At 38.3% G+C, this 20,577-nt stretch overlaps 2 protein-coding genes across 2 annotated transcripts in view; both read right to left on the bottom strand.

Annotated features, from left to right (window-relative positions):
- The window catches only part of ERGIC2 (ERGIC and golgi 2), a 42,258-nt gene extending 31,499 nt beyond the window's left edge, over positions 1-10,759 (bottom strand). Inside the window, exons 1-2 of the mRNA XM_052640424.1 lie at positions 10,715-10,759; positions 1,652-1,794 (exon numbers count right to left, since the gene is read on the bottom strand). Of these exons, the coding sequence (XP_052496384.1) occupies positions 1,652-1,757 (106 nt within the window). The 5' untranslated portion in view covers positions 1,758-1,794; positions 10,715-10,759. The remainder of the gene's footprint in view (positions 1-1,651; positions 1,795-10,714) is intronic.
- Positions 10,760-10,777: 18 nt separating this feature from the next.
- The window catches only part of OVCH1 (ovochymase 1), a 110,047-nt gene continuing 100,247 nt past the window's right edge, over positions 10,778-20,577 (bottom strand). Inside the window, exon 26 of the mRNA XM_052640608.1 lies at positions 10,778-10,881. Within this exon, the coding sequence (XP_052496568.1) occupies positions 10,778-10,881 (104 nt within the window). The remainder of the gene's footprint in view (positions 10,882-20,577) is intronic.

Genomic DNA, 20,577 nt, shown 5'->3' with positions numbered 1-20,577 from the left:
ACCAACAAAAAAGAAAGAATTACAATAATTTTTAAAAGGTAAACAGCAGGAAACTGAGATTAAAATTAGCAAAGAATACCCTAATATAATTGCCATGTGAATGAATACTGTAAAAGATTTTTCTTAAAATATTAAAAAAATTTTTCTAAAACAACTTAAAAATGAATATTTAATGAACACAAACATTTGCATTATTGAGAAAGCATGTCATTTCTTCAGTATTAAGGACATTTCTCACTAAATGGATCTGTGAAAATTACACAAAGACACAAAACTTTTACTTTGTTACAAACAGCAGAGTCACAGATATGATAAATGATAAAAGTAAGGAAGTTTCACAACACAAATTTGAAAGTAGTCCCCTCAAATTAAAAATGGCATCCATGCTGTAGCCCAATTAAAATAACAAAAAACCTGCCTAATTTCTTAGATCTTGAGAGTTCACAATCTATGCCAGAAAGTCAAATAAAATCTCCATCTCTGCTTACCAAAGTAGATAGATAAAACTCTATCTACTTGGAAATCTCCCAGATATTTCACTTCATTTTAAAAGATCTAATTAAAAGAAAAAGCACTATCATCTACTATAACAAAAAACACTTAAAATGGACAGTGTAACAAGAACTTGTACTATGTTCATTAACAAAGTTAATCACAGGAGATTAGAAATAGCAAATAATGTAAATTTTACCAAATTATTTTACCAAATGAAATGTGAATCTTATGAGAAATATACTGTTTCATTAGTTCTTCACATAGAAAAAAGTTATAGTAAATACTGTTACATTTTTCTGATATATTTCATTACTATTTTATTTAACAAATCTCTCTCTCTCTGTACCAGGCACTGCTCTGAGTATTTTATAAATATTAACTTATTTAATTGCTACTGCAACTCTACCAGGTAAACACTGATAACATCCTCATTTTGTGTAAGAAGAAACTAAAGCATAGACAGGTTGAGGAACTTTCTGAAGATCAAGTATTTAGGAAGGGGCAGAGGTGGAATTTAAATCCAGACAGTCTGATTCCAAAGTCTAAGCTCTTAACTTACTACCCTATTCTACATTTCTTTAGTAATGTGAAATTTAAGAATTTTATTATCATATCTAAAGTGACTTACTCTTAACCACAACAGACTAGGGCAGTTTCAACATCATTAAATAACTTCAATTCTATCTACATATAAAAATCTTAATAATAATTCAAGAGCACCAAAGCAGTATAACTGAATTAATTTGTTCAGTTATGCTTTAATAAACACTGCTAAATGCACAGGCTGCTCTGGGTTGGATGCCAAAAAGCATATACAGAAGAATAAATTTAAGGCAAATAGTGTGACATGAGGACAGACCAGCTATAAAGTTACTTTGCTGAGTTTAAAGTTACTTTAAAATTCACTGATGAGTTCTTCCTCATAGTGACATTTCTGTAAGTTCTTTTTTTTGGAAAGAAAGGGTTTTTTTAACCTTTTTTCTTCTTTTTTTCATTGGTGTATAACTGTCCTCCAATGTGTTACAGTGACGTGAATCAGCTGTATGTATGCATACACTCCCCCGTCATGGACATGCCTTCACGCCCCCACCCTCACTACCATGCTAACTCAGAAGATGAACTTCCTGAAGGAGTTCTGATTTGAACTGATACTCACCTGTACCCCCACTGGCTGAAGTCTCCACATAGCTCTCAGGAACCTTTGGAAAGGCATCCAACTCTTTCACCAAACTTAAGGTTTTCCTCCGATTCAGTCGCCTCATCTTCAGGAAAACCTTCTTCTTCTTTCATATAGTCATGCTAAGAAATAAAAAAAAAAAAATGAATAAATGCATCCTTCAGAAAGATTAAAAGGCTGATTTTATTTTTAGATAACTGGCAAATGTCCTTGGAACAACTTAACATTCTCATTCCTCCTCAAGGGACAAAAAAGCTTAACACTATTCTTTCTCCACTCCCACCCTGACAAAAAGTACTAATGAAAGGTAATTTACACACACTAACACATTTAACAGCTAAATAATGTGAAAAGCTACTCAATCGTATTTGTAATGTTTGAATATACAAATTAAAATGGTTATTCTCTTAAATTAACAAAACATACAAAAATAACACATTTCCATTAAAGGATGACAATGAAGTAAAATAGACACGCTCATATATTGCTAACAACAACATAAATAATCACCACTCCTCTTTTCACCAAGTAAATTCCTCTTTTAGGAATGTATCCTAAGGAAAATATATGTGTTGTGCACAAAAATTTCATTATGAGGGTATTTCACAAAACCCTCACATCCAATATACAAATTTAGTGAATTAAAAGTTCTGAACCTAAGCAAGCACTGAAAATCTTATAAAAGAAAATACAATAATGTACAAAAATACTCGTAACACATTAAGACTAGAAGGCCATATTCCAGTTTTATTAGATGCAGGGAAAAAGATACTTGGGGAGAAAAACTGAAAGCCTATACACAAAATGTTTTAAGTAGATAATGGGAGAATTTTGTTCTCTTTACAAAATTTTGAACTTTACAAATTATCTATTTTTATAATAAAAATATTGTTTAAAAATTGACTGCTTGCTATTCTCCTTTTGATCATTATGCCAACTATATCTAAAATATGCAAGCCATAAAATAACTGAAATCACAAATATTTATAGAATTTTATATGGCTGATTTATATAATTATTATAGGTGATACTACAAGCATTACCCCAATCAAAGCTGTACTGATAAAATTAACACCTAATAGAAAGAGTCTATTGGTTGTAAAGTCACTAAAAAAAAAAACCCCAGTGTCTAGAAGAAAGCAGAAAGACTTATCTAAAATCTAAATAGTATTAATACAAAAAGAAAAGACCATAGAAAGAGTATTCATGGAGAAAAAGGAGACCAGAGAGGTAAAAACTGGCAGGAATCACAAACACTGCCCAAAAGAGAGCAAGCCCTAACCAGGGGCACTACTTAATCAGTCCATGCAGGAACCACAGCCCTAACATGAAGCTGAATGCATTAAAGGGCTGATTTCATTTGCTATTACAAACATCCAACTTACTCCCCTTGCTGATTCCATGTTTAAAAGTGGCCTTCAGATTATAATTTGGTTTTCATATACATGGTTTTCCTAAGAAAAAAAAGAACATGTAGACAATAGAGAAGACAGAGTTTGATTCGCATGATAGTTGTGAATTAAAGCTTCTGAGTGTTTATTAAGCATAAGCCATGGCTCCTCATGTTTGTTCAACTCAGTAATCAAATTTATTTTCTATACCCACTTAGCAGTAATAGCACCAAGACTGATCTTTCTTCCATCTTTCAAATTTCTACTCATTCTCTCCTACAGGAGTTAAATAATAAATGCGTTCAAGCCACTTAACTTTAAAACAAAACTCTCAAGGTAAGCTCAAATCCAACTCAACTCTGGCTACCGCTTCAGTGTTCTTGCCTTGAAAACCCCATGAACAGTATAAAAAGGCAAAAAGATATGACACTTAAAGGAATGAGTTGTCTCCATTCATATCCTGAGACTAATTCCTCGGTTCTCAACTAAATTTGCTCTCAGCAAGGTCATCAACAATTTCCTTAGTAACAAATCCAATGGACAATTTTGGCCTTAATTCAGTTTTGCTTCTGAGAGAATACATTTTCTCACTTGTTCATCACTTCTTTTCCCTCTTGAAAGTCTCATACCTTGGCTGAGGTAATACTACATTCCTGATTTGACTTATTTTGCAGATTCTTCCTCTCAGATTCTGCACTAGGCCCTTCCCTCAACCTCCACACTTTCCCCAAGTGGTCTCCCATCCCTTCCATTTCCATCAACACATTGATTCCTCTCTAATTTTTATTATCAGTCCAAATCTTTCTGCAGACATGAATATCTTTCTGCCTTCTATTACATTTTCATTGGAGCACTGGAAAGACAATTTAGAGTAAATATGCCTAAAAATAAACACTTCACCCTACCAAACATGTTTCTCCTCCTGTGTCCCTAAATTAATGATGACACATGCATCCAAATGCACAAGCTAGAAACATGAATTTCATCCTTAAACTCTTCTTAAATTTCTCACAATTCTAACTTTTCCAGGCCCAGAGAAATTCCTTACTAGGATCTTAGTCTCAGCTGCCATAATCTATCTCTGCATTGCTTCAAACAATCTTCAAACCTTCGATTCACTCTCTATATGACAATCAGTAATATTTTTAATACATAAAACTCATCATATAAGTTTCATTTTAAAATATTTACATAGGTTCCCATTACATTTAAAGAGTCTGAAATCTATCTATCCCAACATGTTTTACAAAGCACTGAAAACACAGACCCTGCTTACCTCTCTTTAAAACCCAGTTTCTCAAAGTCTTAGTTTCAACCTTACAAAATCACTTTCTATTCCTTAAACACACTATTCTATTAGAAATATCCTCCCCCTCCTACCCCACCTCTACATTTGGCTAACTTTCTTCACATCTCAGTCTAAAACCTTCAATGACCTCAAACATGAGTTACAGCATTTGCTCCTAGAACACTGTAGTTTTAGCACACTATTTCTACCTGCTTGTTTTCTCCATAGTAATGTTAAGGCAGGGACCATGGGTAACTGAGTTTTTGTATCTCCAATGCACATGAGGTTACTTGATAAATATTTATGGAAGGAAGAAAAGAAGGAAGGTGGGAAATTCACCATTAACATTCATGACAGCACAGCTTTCCAATCAAAACATCCATACTTAGATAAGTATGTAAAAATATAAGATCTACAAGTATAAATCACTATAGTATATCCCCAGCACCTTTAACAGTGGTTGGCTCATAGTAGCAATAGCATTGTTAAGCAAAAGAATAAAACTGTGAATTTTATTTTCTAAACATTCTATGTATTTTAATAAGCCTTACAAATGCTGTCTTATAAATTGAATCTAAGTATAAAGATATGGCAGGCAAGTAGTTGGTTTTCCCAACACTCTAGTATTCATACAGCCTATCCAGTGCTCCTCCCTTCATCATCTAACTAGTGTACTCACTGGCTATCTCCCTCTCCCATTTCTAGTTTCTACAACTGCACAGCCTGACCCAGAGAACACAGAGGGCACTTTCACTGGCTCTCCCCAAACAGACTAGAAAAGCTGACAACAGGCCATGTTCCTGGTGAACTGGCGGGGGTCTCACCTTCCCCTCAAGACAGCTCCATTCTACACCTGAGCACCTGCCACTCTGCTGCTCTTACCTCATTCTTCTTCCTCAGCACTAACCTACACCTGAGAAATTCGTTCCACCTCAAAAACTGCCAGTCTGCTCTATAGAGCCACTATTTTGATATGAACAAGTCATCTGTTAACTTCTGGTTTTTCTAAAAGCAAGCCTTCTACCTGCTATTTATGAAACTTGACATTCTTCTAGTGGCATTTCTCTTTGAATCCTACTTCTTTTCTGAGACTCACAGGTAAAGTAGCAGCAGGTTTCAACATGATTTCTTGACCATCTCTTCCCTTTTTAAGTCTATCTTCTAATAATAATAAACACACATACTATACAGAATTATAGCTAACTTTCATATTATGTATCCAACTCTTTGAGACCCCATGGACTGTAGCCCACCAGGCTCCTCTGTCCATGGGATTCTCCAAGTAAGAATACTGGAGTGGGTTGCCATGCCCTCCTCCAAGGGATCTTCCCAACCCAGGGATCGAACCCGGGTCTATACTTCTCTCTTTCCCCATCCCATGACACTCATGCACTCGCTCACAGTGATGTCATGTAAACATAACATTTATTTTCCAATCATTTCCATCTTAATTCTATACAAAGTCACACATGAACAAGGTCACATTTTGGCTCCTCTGAACTTTTAAAATTGTGTGTGTGTGTGTGTTAGTTGCTCAGTCATGTCTGACTCTTTGAGAACCCATGGACTTTAGCCCACCAGACTCCTCTGTCCATGGGATTCTCCAGGCAAGACTACTGGAGTGAGTTATCATCCCCTTCTGTAGGGGATCTTCCCAACCCAGGAATCGAACCCAGGTCTCCCACATCGCAGGCAGATTCTTTACTATTTGAGCTACCCAGGAAGCTCAAATTTAAAACTGCTCTGCTGCTAATATCCAAAACACGAATTTTCGTCTCTGAGCAAAAACAATTATGCTTGCAGTTCTTTAATTTCTCGACTAGAGAAAAACCTACTCTTCACTTTCCCTGGGTTCTCAATCCCTTGGATTCCTCCCCATTATGCAGTTCCACTGCTCCCATTCCCACTGAATTTGCTTCTCCATCCAGCTCAGTTAGCCATTTTCAAAAACACATTTAGAAAGACCCTAGATCAGTGATTTCCAGAGCCACAGGACTGCTATTCTGTCACAAAAGTTTCTAATCTGTACCTACTAAATGAAAAAAGCAATGATAATGCAAGAATTTCTAAAGTTAAATTTATTCAATTAAAAAAAATCAGTCTTTTATTCTGAAATTATTTCCTTTCCTTGTTTTTAATGTGCCAAATATCCTTTCTTTGGTGAAATGATAAAGCAGACAGAAAGTTTTTTGTTTTGTTTTTGGATGTCTTTATTTAATAAAATTAAAAACTTCAATTCTACATTAGCCCTTAAGTCCAGCCCCTTTCCCTGATTTCTATGTACTTTTTGTACTGGTTAACAAAATTTAGGAGCCATTATGCTAGATTCCTTAGCCCAGTGGTTTTCATAATTTGACAATCTCCAGTACCATATCTTTAATTTCTCTCCTATACTGCTGTGTATACTAAAAAATAAAACACATAAGCTCTACTAAGTCATTGATAACAACTGAGACTAAAACAATGCTTTGAAAAACTGCATAAGAAATATGAAACCAACTTTCATGCTGGAACACAGGCACATATTATCAACACTCAATCTAAGTAATGCCACACAGCCAGTATTTCATCATGTGTCCATGTAAATACAATGAGACTATCAGATGCTTTGCCAAAATTAAAATATAGAATTCATGATACTTCTATTGCTCCATTACATTTAATTGTGTGGAGACACAATTTATTCCTGCTACTCACACTTTATGAGCTAACTTCTATCTTTAACATATATTTGACAATATGAAAAATATTTAATTGGTTAATACATATGCATTGTTGTGAGCTGAACTATGCCTCCCAAAAGGATACATCCAAGTCCTAATCCCTGGTATCTGTGAATAGGTCTTATTTGAAAATAGCTCGGTTTTCAAAAATACAACTAGTTAAGATGAGATCATACCATATGAAGGTGGCCCCAAATCCAATGAGGGTTTCCCTTGTGGCTCAGCTGGTAAAGAATCCACTGACAATGTGGGAGACTTGGGTTCGATCCCTGGGTTGGGAAGATCCCCTGGAGAAGGGAAAGACTACCCACTCCAGTATTCTGGCCTGGAGAATTCCATGGACTGTATATAGTCCATGGGGTGGCAAAGAGTCGGACATCCGGTGGCCAGTGCCTTAATGACAAGCCATATGAGGATACACAGACACACTGGGGACTAAGCCATGTGAGGACAAGTAGAGATTACAGTGATGAATTTAAGCCCAGATGTTAGGACAGGCGGGAAGGTTTCTTTCCTAGAGCTGTCAGAGGCAATATAGCCCTGCTGACACCTTTATTTCAGTCTGGTGGCCTCCAGAATTGAAAGAAAACAAATTTCTATTTTTTTAAACCAGGCAGATGGTAATTTGCTAAGTCAGCCCTGTGAAATTAACACAAGTCGTTAACAAGAATGAGAAAGGAGATGGAATAAATACTATCCAGGCTGCCACTGAACTTCAGAAATGAAAAACAAAACTATGACTTATTTGTAAATTTAAGCGACTTAATAATACTGCATTAGAATACAAAAGAAAAAAAAATTTATGAAAGATACCTTAGTTTCACTTTACAGCACTATGGGCTTCCCTGGTGGCTCAGAGGTTAAAGCGTCTGCCTGGAATGCAGGAGACCGGGGTCGGGAAGATCCTCTGGAGAAGGAAATGGCAACCCACTCCAGTACTCTTGCCTGGAGAATCCCATGGTGGGAGGAGCCTGGTAGGCTCCAGTCCATGGGGTCGCAAAGAGTCAGACACGACTGAGCGACTTCACTTCACTTCACTTACAGCACTAGATATCAAAAAAGTACTCATTCTTTTTACTTTAAAACTTTTTACAATAGAGTAAAATGTTTAATAATTACAGTTATTTACACTAACATAATTCAAGCAAATCTAACAACCTTCCAAGTGATATTTTTAAAAAATGTTTACTTGGAAGCAAATAAGATGGTATAAATGTGAGTTCTGTGACTAGAAATGCTTGGGGTTCTTCTAGGCTCTTACTAGCTATGTGACAAATTTGAAAAGATCCTCAACTTCTCACAATTCTCTATTATAATTATATTTTAAAAGGAGGGATGGAGACATAATGGTTTACCTCACAGTTTTTAATCAAGATAAAAATGAGTCATTTGATAAATGTCTATGTCTAATTTTCAAAAGAAACGCAAAGACTTATAAGATAGCTGAGATTTGTTAAAGTCTTTAGGAAGGTGGAAAGATTATCTGAATTAGTTGGTAATACCATGACTAGTCGAGTTTGATCCCTGGGTGAGGACGATTCCCTGGAGAAGGAAATGGCACCCCACTCCAGCACTCTTGCCTGAAAAATCTCGTGGTCGGAGAAGCCTGGTAGGCTACAGTCCATGGGGTCACAAAGAGTCGGACACGACTGAGCAACTTCACTTCACTTCACCATGAATAGACTGAGAATTATGTAAATTGATAGAATAAATGTTGAGAGACATCGAGTGCTGGCAACACATATTGGATGCACCTAATAACAAGATGAAGCAAGGTTTGACTCCAGTAAGTACTCAATAAAAGCACACAAAATTGAATTAAGAAAGTAAGGCAAGTGTGAAGAAAAGGTCAGTGACACATGAAATATACTGACAATAGAATGAAAGTCCCCAAAAACAAGGAGAATGGGTTACCAAGGCACTAGGTCACTGACCTAGACTGAGGTAAGGCTGCATGAAGTAGCAGAAAGAAGAAATCTGAAACTTAGTAATTAAAGAGAGGATAACAGCTTAAGAAAGCAAGCAGTTGGAAGATGGAGCTTAAGCACAAATTAACCATACAGACTTAAAAGTATAATCAATTTTGGAATCAAAGAAATTACTTTAAAAAGCATCTTCTTCATTCTATATTTTGGCTAAGTACAAAAGCAACATTTTGTGAGGAGGTATATAAGATAGAAAACAAAAATTAAAAATTAACAAGAGCTAACACTTATTGAGCACCACCACCCACCTTCTGAGTCTGGTATTATTATTTCCATTTTGCAGATAAGGAAACTAAAGTACAAAGAGGTTAATTTATCCATCAGGACATTAAGAGGCAGAATCATAATATTGAAAAACTGCTGAAAACGATTTATAGCAGGCATAGACTGCCTAAAAAATAACTTCTATTAAAAATAAGTTTCACCATTTCTTCCAATTAAATCACTAACCCTAAAGGAAATTTATCATTTTATTTCTTTCTTTCTTTTTCCTGTTATTGTTCCAAGTCAATACTAATTTCCTCTGAGACTTTAAAGCTTGGTATATTTTTATGATTTGTACCCTCAATTATAACAATCAGCTGTGACTGAATTTTACCATCACAAAGAAATTCACTCCCTCTTCTTCCCCTAAAGAAAACAGTGAAATTTCTTTTTTTCATGTTTTTCCCCTAAGAGACCCGGAATAATTGCAACAATGTGGAGATATCAATAAACAAATTAAGTAAACAAACATACCTACTACACTCTTCAGTGAACAAACCTGATTCATTTCTTAATAATAGCTGTATACTAGAGTACAGTGAAATATTTAAATACAATTGCAAACAAGTAAATCCCATTTTTAACTGTATCTTTGACTGCTTCTGAAGGCCCGTCTTGCAACATTTTAACAGATATTATGTAACTTTGCGTTGTCCTGAGGGCATTAAATCCTAAATATAAAAGTTACAAGAACACCTTTTCTCAAACAACGACCTACTAATTCTATACACTACCAATACCCAAGGGTATTCTCTACCACGAGTTGACTGTTACCTAACGACGGTTTCTTAACTCTGGAGGGTTTCAGAAAAGTACTGACACTAGAACCTCTCTCTCCTATAGCATCTCGTCCTATCCTAACCCCCTTCTCATTTTCCTAAGCGGTGCGCGAACCTCCTGAGGAGAGGCTAAGAAGATCTAGGTCTTTCTCAGACAGAGAGCAACTTGCTGCGAAGAATCTGGTATTTGTCTGAACGGGGATGGAAGCCAGACACCCGGGAAATCCGGACACCATCAGGCAGGTCTTCACAACGTGGGACCCTCGTCGCCTGAGGACGGGAGGAGCCACCGGGGCACGGGACGCTGTAAGAAGCAATGGGCCTGGGTCAGAAGCTACGGGGAAGTACCTAAACTCCTTCAAGTTGTAAGACAGCGCAGAAACACTGAACCGGAGAAAGAGATTCCCGGCGCAGCGCTGCCCAGGGTCCTGCCAGTAACGCCCCCGGGAAGATAGGTAGAGCGGCTCCCAGGTCCGGCCCGTTCTCCAGAAGAGAGGAATTAAGACAGGGAACAGTCCTATAACTGGCTCTCACTACTTTAACCACATTCAGGCCCTGAACAGCCCTGGAGCAAGCGAGGGAACAGCACCCAGCAGGGTTTCATTATTTTACCTTGTGTTACGGTCCCAGCCGACCGCCATGTTTCACAGAAGCCCGGGTGGCCCGGGCTCCCATTTACCCGGAAATATCGCGAGAATAGAAGCCACTACCACCGTTGAAAACGTCAACACGGAGTTGGTGTAGAGCTCTCGCGATATTCCCTTTGCTGACGAAGTGCTCTGTGAATCAAGAGGCGTGGTTCAAATTAAAGAGGTGTGGCTAAACAGAAGAGAGATTTAAATATATTTCAGTTATACCCATTTGGCTAATACGGAAGTAACTTCTCCAGGGAGGGATTTGTATTCTACCAATTTGGAAACCTGGGGCTTCCCAACTAGCGCGACTGGTAAAGAATCTGCCTGCCAATGCAGGAGAGGCAAGAGACGTGGGTTTAATCCCCGAGTCGTGAAGATCTCCCGGAGTAGAAAGTGTCAACTCACTCCAGTATTCTTGGCTGGAAAATTCCACGGATAGAGCAGCCTGGCAGGCTATATAGTCCATAGGGTCGCAAAGAGTAGGACTCCACTGAACGAGGGAGCGGGGCATGCACACCCGCATAGGCACGCATACAAAAAGTTGGAGACCACAAAACGAATCTCACGCAGGAATTAACATTTACAGCCCTAAATGTATCACTCCTCCAAAACTCTCGTCACGTTTTGTGCAGTCTTTCTTTACCTCTTTATTTTCTTCTGTCAAGAACGTTTATACTTTCCTTTTAAGACCAGGTTACAATTATTTATTAAATGTTTGTCTTGTCTATGGGTTGGCCAAAAAGTTCGTTCTGATATTTCCGTAATATCTTATGGGAAAATGCAAACGAACTTTTTGGCCAACAATTAGTAAACTCCATCAGAAAGTACATCTGATCTACAAAGATTCTGATGTACCTATCTATAGGGCAGCAATGGAGATGCAGACATAGAGAACAGACTTTTGAACACAGTAGGGGAGAGAGAGGGTTGGATGATTTGAGAGAGTGGCATTGAAACAGGTGTGGTACCATATGTAAAGTGGGAATTTACTGTATGACACAGGAAACCCAAAGCTGGTGCTCTGTGACATCCTAGGAGGTGGGATGGGGAGGAAGGTGAGAGGGAGAGTTAAGAGGCAAGGGAACATATGTACACCCATGGTTGATTCATGCTGATGTGTGCCAGAAGCCATCACAATATTGTAATTATCCTCCAATTAAAGATTAAATTTAAAAAAGGACATCTGTCTCTGTCAATCTTATATCACCAGTACATTTCTATGCACTCAAATATTTATTGAGAAAGAAAATTAATGCTTCATTCAGCTTGTCCTAACACTTCCTATCATAAGAGGCAACAGAAGGGACTTTGAAAAGAAAGGGTTCAAGAGCAAGCCCATGTGTTACCAGATTTTCCAAACATTGAGATTTCAATTTTAAGATTTATTGACCAAAAATTCTCACAAAAAAATAATAATGACTAATTCTTAAGGGGTATACAGCACTTTTTCCCCCCTGTAAGCAATATTTATATGTTTTACTGTCTGTATCTCATTTAACCCTCACAATATTATTCACTTACTAGATACGGAAATAGAAATAAGTGGCAGTTAAGTAGTTTACCCAAAGTCAGATAGCTAGGAGATGCAGAAAAATCTTGACCACAGAACTAAACTGCCTTACAAAGGAGAAATCATTTTATTTAATTAATTAACACTTACTGAAATATAAAATTTTGCTAAATTTAAAATATCCTAGCAAATAAGGGCAAAGAATTTCCACTGATGGAATTTCACTTCCAGACTTTCATCTCAGGATTAGCCCTAAAACTTTAAACCACCCCTAAATTGATTTAAAGCTTAAATTGATATTTAAGAAGAAACACAGTGGGGTGGTTAAGATCACAGACACTGAGCCAGGATTTCTTGGGCTAAAATTCCAGTTAAATCACTTACTAGGCTGTGACCTTAGGCATATTATTTTATCTCTTTGGTCCTCTTTTGTTTATCTATAAAACAGCACAATAATGTATCAAAGACTGTTACAAGGACTAAGTTCAGTTCAGTTCAGTCGCTCAGTCAGGTCCGACTCTTTGCAACCCCATGAATTGCAGCAGGCCAGGCCTCCCTGTCCATCACCAACTCCTGGAGTTCACTCAGACTCACATCCATCAAGTCAGTAATGCCATCCAGCCATCTCATCCTTGGTCGTCCCATTCTTCTGCCCCCAATGCCTCCCAGCATCAAAGTCTTTTCCAATGAGTCAACTCTTCTCATGAGGTGGCCAAAGTACTGGAGTTTCAGCTTTAGCATCATTCCTTCCAAAGAAATCCCAGGGTTGATCTCCTTCAGAATGGACTGGTTGGATCTCCTTGCAGTCCAAGGGACTCTCAAGAGTCTTCTCCAACACCACAGTTCAAAAGCATCAATTCTTTGGTGCTCAGCCTTCTTCACAGTCCAACTCTCACATCCATACATGACTACTGGAAAAACCATAGCCTTGACTAGATGGACCTTAGTCAGCAAAGTAATATCTCTGCTTTTGAATATGCTATCTAGGTTGGTCATAACTTTTCTTTCAAGGAGTAAGCATCTTTTTATTTCATGGCTGCAGTCACCATCTGCAGTGATTTTGGAGCCCAAAAAAATAAAGTCTGACACTGTTTCCACTGTTTCTCCATCTATTTCCCATGGAATGATGGGACCGGATGCCATGATGTTCCTTTTCTGAATGTTGAGCTTTAAGCCGACTTTTTCACTCTCCTCTTTCACTTTCATCAAGAGGCTTTTGAGTTCCTCTTCACTTTCTGCCATAAGGGTGGTGTCATCTGCATATCTGAGGTTATTGATATTTCTCCTAGCAATCTTGATTCCAGCTTGTGTTTCTTCCAGCCCAGCATTTCTCATGATGTACTCTGCATATAAATTAAATAAGCAGGGTGACAATATACAGCCTTGACATACTCCTTTTCCTATTTGGAACCAGTCTGTTGTTCCATGTCCAGTTCTAACTGTTGCTTCCTGGCTTGTATACAGATTTCTCAAGAGGCAGGTCAGGTGGTCTAGTATTCCCATCACTTTCAGAATTTTCCACAGTTTCTTGTGATCCTCACAGTCAAAGGCTTTGGCATAGTCAATAAAGCAGAAATAGATGTTTTTCTGGAACTCCCTTGCTTTTTCCATGATCCAGCAGATGTTGGCAATTTGATCTCTGGTTCCTCTGCCTATTCTAAAACCAGCTTGAACATCAGGGAGTTCACAGTTCACGTATTGCTGAAGCCTAGCTTCGAGAATTTTGAGCATTACTTTACTAGTGTATGAGATGAGTACAATTGTGTGGTAGTTTGAGCATTCTTTGGCATTGCCTTTCTTTGAGATTGGAATGAAAACTGACCTTTTCCAGTCCTGTGGCCATTGGTGAGTTTTCCAAATTTGCTGGCATATTGAACGTAGCACTTTCACAGCATCATCTTTCAGGATCTGAAATAGCTCTACTGCAATTCCATCACCTCCACTAGCTTTGTTCGTAGTGATGCTTTCTAAGGCCCACTTGACTTCACATTCCAAGATGTCTGGTTCTAGATGAGTGATCACACCATCATGATTATCCGGGTCGTGAAGATCCTTTTTGTACAATTCTTCTGTGTATTCTTGCCATCTCTTCTTAATATCTTCTGCTTCTGTTAGGTCCATACCATTTCTGTCCTTTATCGAGCCCATCTTCGCATGGAATGTTCCCTTGGTATCTCTAATTTTCTTGAAGAGATCTCTAGTCTTTCCCATTCTGTTCTTTTCCTCTATTTCTTTGCATTGATCGCTGAAGAAGGCTTTCTTATCTCTTCTTGCTATTCTTTGGAACTCTGCATTCAGATGCTTATATCTTTCCTTTTCTCCTTTGCTTTTCGCTTCTCTTCTTTTCACAGCTATTTGTAAGGCCTCCCCAGACAGCCATTTTGCTTTTTTGCATTTCTTTTCCATGGGGATGGTGATGTCCATGTGTAGTCTTCTCTTGTGTTGTTGGAAGAGGGTGTTTGCTATGACCAGTGCATTTTCTTGGCAAAATCTATTAGTCTTTGCCCTGCTTCATTCCGTATTCCAAGGCCCAATTTGCCTGTTACTCCAGGTGTCTCTTGACTTCCTACTTTTGCATTCCAGTCCCCTATAATGAAAAGGACATCATTTGGGGGTGTTAGTTCTAACAGGTCTTGTAGGTCTTCATAGAACCGTTCAACTTCAGCTTCTTCAGCGTTACTGGTTGGGGCATAGACTTGGATTACTATGATATTGAATGGTTTGCCTTGGAAATGAACAGAGATCATTCTGTCATTTTTCAGATTGCATCCCAGTACTGCATTTCGGACTCTTCTGTTGACCATGATGGCTACTCCACTTCTTCTGAGGGATTCCTCAGTAGTAGATATAATGGTCATCTAAGTTAAATTCACCCATTCCAGTCCATTTTAGTTTGCTGATTCCTAGAATGTCAAGGTTCACTCTTGCCATCTCTTGTTTGACCACTTCCAATTTGCCTTGATTCACAGACCTGACATTCCAGGTTCCGATGCAATATTGCTCTTTATGGCATCGGACCTTGCTTCTATCACCAGTCACATCCACAGCTGGGTATTGTTTTTGCTTTGGCTCCATCCCTTCACTCTTTCTGGAGTTATTTCTCCACTGAACTCCAGTAGCATATTGGGCACCTACTGACCTGGGGAGTTCCTCTTTCAGTATCCCATCATTTTGCCTTATCATGCTGTTCAATGAGTTAAAATATATCTAAAGTGTCTCTTTTTAAATTTTATTTATTTTAATTGGAGGCTAATTACTTTACAATATTGTGGTGGTTTTTGCCATACATTGACGTGAGTCAGCCATGGGTATACATGCGTCCCTCATCCCGAAATCCCTCCCACCACCCTCCCCCTCCCATCCCTCTGGGTTGTCCCAGTGCACTGGCTTTGAATGCCCTGTTTCATGCATTGAACTTGGACTGGTCATCTATTTCACATATGATAATATGCATGATTCAGTGCTATTCTCGCAAATCATCCCACCCTCTCTTTCTCCCACAGAGTCCTAAAGTCTGTTCTTTATATCTGTGTCTCTGTTACTGTCTCGTGTAGAGGGTCGTTGTTACCACCTCCTAAATGCCATATATATGTGTTAATATACTGTATTGGTGTTTTTCTTTCTGACTTACTTCACTTTGTATAATAGATTCCAGTTTCATTCACCTCATTAGAACTGATTTAAATGTGTTCTTTTCAATAACTGAGTAGTTTGTGACATTGTACAAGAGGTAGTGATCAAGACCATCCCCAAGAAAAAGAAATGCAAAAAGGCAAAATGATTGACTGACGAGGCCTTACAAATAGCTGTGAAAAGAAGAGAAGCTAAAGGCAAAGGAGAAAAGGAAAGATATACCTATTTGAATGCAGAGTTCAAAGAACAGCAAGGAGAGATAAGAAAGCCTTCCTCAGTGATCAATGCAAAGACATAAAGGAAAACAATGAAAAAGAGACTGAGAAAGACTAGAGATCTCCTCAAGAAAATTAGAGATACCAAGGGAACATTTCATGCAAAGATGACCACAATAAAGGATAGAAACCTAACAGAAACAGAAGATATTAAGAGGTGGCAAGAATACACAGAAAAACTATACAAAAATAATCTTCATGACCCAGATAGCCATGATGGTGTGATCACTCACCTAGAGCCAGACATCCTGGAATGCAAAGTCAAGTAGGCCTTAGGAAGCATCACTATGAACAAAGTCAGTGTAGGTAATAGAATTCCAGCTGAGCTATTTCAAATCCTAAAAGATGATGCTGTGAAAGTGCTGCACTCAATATACCCACAAATCTGGAAAACTCAGCAGTGGCCACAGGACTGGAAAAGGTCAGTTTTCATTCCAATCCCAAAGAAAGGCAATGCCAAAGAACGTTCACACTACTGCACAATTGCACTCATCTCACAGGCTAGCAAAGTAATGCTCAAAATTCTCCAAGACAGGCAGGCTTCAACAGTACATGAACGATGAACTTCCAGATGTTCAAGCTGGATTTAGAAAAGGCAGAGGAACCAGAGATCAAATTGCCAACATCCACTGGATCATCAAAAAAGCAAGAGAGTTCCAGGAAAACAGCTATTTCTGCTTTATTGACCACACCAAAGCCTTTGACTGTGTGGATCACAACAAACTGTGGAAAATTCTGAAAGAGATGGGAATACCAGACCACCTGACTTGCCTCCTGAGAAATATGTATGCAGGTCAAGAAGTGACATTTAGAACTGGACATGGAACAACAGATTGGTTCCAAATAGGAAAAGGAGTACGTCAAGGCTGTACATTGTCACCCTGCTTATTTAACTTATATGCAGAGTACATCATGAGAAATGCAGGCTGGAAGAAGCACAAGCTGGAATCAAGATTGCCAGGAGAAATACCAATAACCTCAGATACGCAGATGACACGACCCTTATGGCAGAAAGTGAAGAAGGACTAAAGAGCCTCTTGATGAAAGTGAAAGAGGAGAGTGAAAACATTGGCTTAAAACTCAACATTCAGAAAACTAAGATCATAGCATCTAGTCCCATCACTTCATGGGAAATAGATGGGGAAACAGTGGAAACAGTGACAGACTTTATTTTTGTGGGCTCCAAAAGCACTGCAAATGGTGACTGCAGCCATGAAATTAAAAGAAGCTTGCTCCTTGTAAGAAAAGCTGTGACCACCCTAGACAGCATATTAGAAAGCAGATACATTACTTTGTCAACAAAGGTCCATCTAGTCAAGGCTATGGTTTTTCCAGTAGTCATTATGGATGTGAGATTTGGACTATAAAGAAAGCTGACTGCTGAAGAGTTGATGCTTTTGAACTGTGGTTTTAGAGAAGACTCTTGAGAGTCCCATGGACTGCAAGGAGTCAAACCAGTAAATCCTAAAGGACATAATCCCTGAATATTCATTGGAAGGACTGATGCTGAAGCTGAAACTCCAATACTTTGGCCACCTGATGCGACGAACTGACTTATTTGAAAAGACCCTGATGCTGGGAAAGATTGAAGGCAGGAGGAGAAGGGGATGACAGAGGATGAGAAGGTTGGATGGCATCACTGACTTGATGGAGATTAGTTTGAGTAAGCTCCAGGAGTTGGTGATGGACAGGGAAGCCTGTTGTGCTGCAGTCCACGGGGTTGCTAAAGTCGGACATTACTGAGCAACTGTACTGAACTGAGTACTCCATTGTGTATATGCACCACAACTTTCTTATCCATTCATCTGCCAATGGACATCTTGGTTGCCTCCATGTCCTGGCTATTGTAAACAGTGCTGCAGTGAACATTGGGGTACACGTGTCTCTTTCAATTCTGGTTTCCTCGGTTTCCTGTGTGTCCCCAGCAGTGGGATTGCTGGGTCATATGACACTTCTATTTCCAGGTTTTAAAGGAATCTCCATACTGTTCTCCATACTGTTCTCCATAGTGGCTGTACTAGTTGCATTCCCACCAACAGTGTAAGAGGGTTCCCATTTCTCCACACCCTCTCCAGCATTTATTGTTTGTAGATTTTTTGATAGCAGCCATTCTGACCAGCATGAGATGGTACCTCAGTTTGGTTTTGATTTGCATTTCTCTGATAATAAGTGATGTTGAGCAGCTTTTCCTGTGTTTGTTACCCATCTGTATGTTTTCTTTGGAGAGATGTCTGTTTAGTTCTTTGGCCCATTTTTTAATTGGGTTGTTTATTTTTCTGGTATTGAGCTGCATGAGCTGCTTGTGTATTTTTGAGATTAATTCTTGGTCAGTTTCTTCATTTGCTATTATTTTCTCCCATTCTGAAGGCTGTCTTTTTACCTTGCTTAAAGTATTTCTTTATCTAGCTGCAAAGATACCATCAGCCCTTCCTTCTTTGTGGGTCTGATTGTTTGAGCTTTGTGTGGCTGGAAACTGGTTGTTGTTCATTTGGTTACACCTGATCCTTGGTCTCTAGAATAGTCTACTTTCAAGGTAACAACTACTCCATAAGAATCAGATGTCACAATAAAACAAAACTGACTAATTTGATCTTGCTTATTTAAAAAAAGCTCATGATCTTCCAAGCTGCTCAGTGAAGACTAAATTTCCTTCGGAAGATTGAAACCTTACTTAACTTGGAAGGGGCGAGTACTTAATGCTATGGTGGTGTTATATCTGGAAAACAATTTGCTTCCAAAAATAAAAATGTCCATTGGGTAATGATTAATCAAATCCATTTCACCTGCTTTCAAGATCATTTTTTAGACTTGCTTGTCCTCCAAGCAGTACATAGCCTAAACATTGTCTACCTGTTATTTTTAAGAAGTTGAGGTCATCTGTGTCTAGTTCAAGCCCAGTTGTTACGTCTGGATGGGACTACCAACTGAGCATGTGAGAGTGTCTGTTTGGTGACCTTTTCAAGGCACAGTGGTCTATAGCTTAGTTATGCCTTCACAGAATGACCTCACATTTATCCACCCCTGCCACTCAGATATTTTTCCATTTTCTGATATCATTATATAATATTGGTGGTGAGATAAAATGGCCAAATAATTTCCATTCCATATACAAGATATGTCCCTCCTTTTTTATTCCATAAATACCCAAAGCCCCTTGCCTTCAGGAAGCCAGATTTGAGATTTGTCTTCTAATTCCCTTGCTTGGGTGAAAAAAACCCTGCCTCTGCAGCAAACTTCAGCATCTCAGCCTTTGGGCTTGCTGTGCATTAGGTTAAAGGAACCTGGTTTGGTAATGTTGCCTGCAGAAGAGAACCAGGAGATAGATATTAGATTGGGGATTAACAGCCAGTGCTAACCAATCTGTATTTTGTACAAATGATCTAAAGGTGTTTTCATGCTGTTTTTTTTGTTGTTGTTGTTGTTGTTGTTTGTTTGTTTTAGTTCTCTACAGTTTGCATAAAAGTTTTTAGCAAGTGAGTAACAAAATTAAGGTAATTTAATACTTTTTGTTATATGAGTGCCCTAGAAACACCTCAGATTCAATATATCCCAAGTGGATTTTATAATTTACCCCCAAATCTATTTCTTCTCCACTGTACCTAGGAAAGTCAATGACACCACTAACCTCAGACTTAGTCACTAGCTACCAATCCCAATGATCAATTTCTTTCATTAAAGCTACTTTCAGTTACATGCTACACACAAGACTGTGATTTTTATGTATGTGTCAAACTATCATAATTACAGAGGAAAAAAACAGGATAACATGACAAAAAAAAATCAACTTTCAACAGCACAGCAGAATATATTTTTCCACTTTCTGATATTATATAATATTGGTGTTGATCTAAAATGGTCAAATAATTTCCATCCCATACACAAGATTCGTCCCTAGAGGTGATTTTCATATCATGTAAACAGAAGAAGCCAAATATATAAAAAATATATGGTTAGAATTCAGATGCTTGAACTAAAAATTCTGAATACATATTGTATATCTTACTATTACTATTCAACAGGACTAACATGACAAATACTCTTATGTATTAAATTTGTTTTTGTAAGTAAAGGATAGTTGAGCCAACAATAGTGAGGTCCCTTTCCTCCCTGTCTGGATCTTAGAAGAAGCCAGTCAGACCTGTTCCCACCTGCCCTCCACTTTCTCATGAACCAGGTTTTGAATGAGTAAACTTGATCAGAAGTTGATTTTTCCTCTAATGGAGGAAGTAGTTAGGTTGGGGGAAACTCACTGAAGAGTTGAGTCCTGGACACAGATTGAGGCTGCTACTTTGGTATCACATCCATCTAACCCATCTATAAAGGCGGTGATCTATACCTTATTGATCTCTTTTGGCACTTTCATCATAATACAGATGGGGATTGCTAAGCCTGAGGTAGGAGAAGCTATTAACATCATGTCTA

The sequence above is a fragment of the Budorcas taxicolor genome, chromosome 5 (assembly GCF_023091745.1).
Source record: "Budorcas taxicolor isolate Tak-1 chromosome 5, Takin1.1, whole genome shotgun sequence".
NCBI classification, from domain to species: Eukaryota; Metazoa; Chordata; class Mammalia; order Artiodactyla; family Bovidae; genus Budorcas; species Budorcas taxicolor.
Note: the sequence above shows the minus strand (reverse complement) of the source record. Positions and strands in the feature narration are given on the sequence as shown.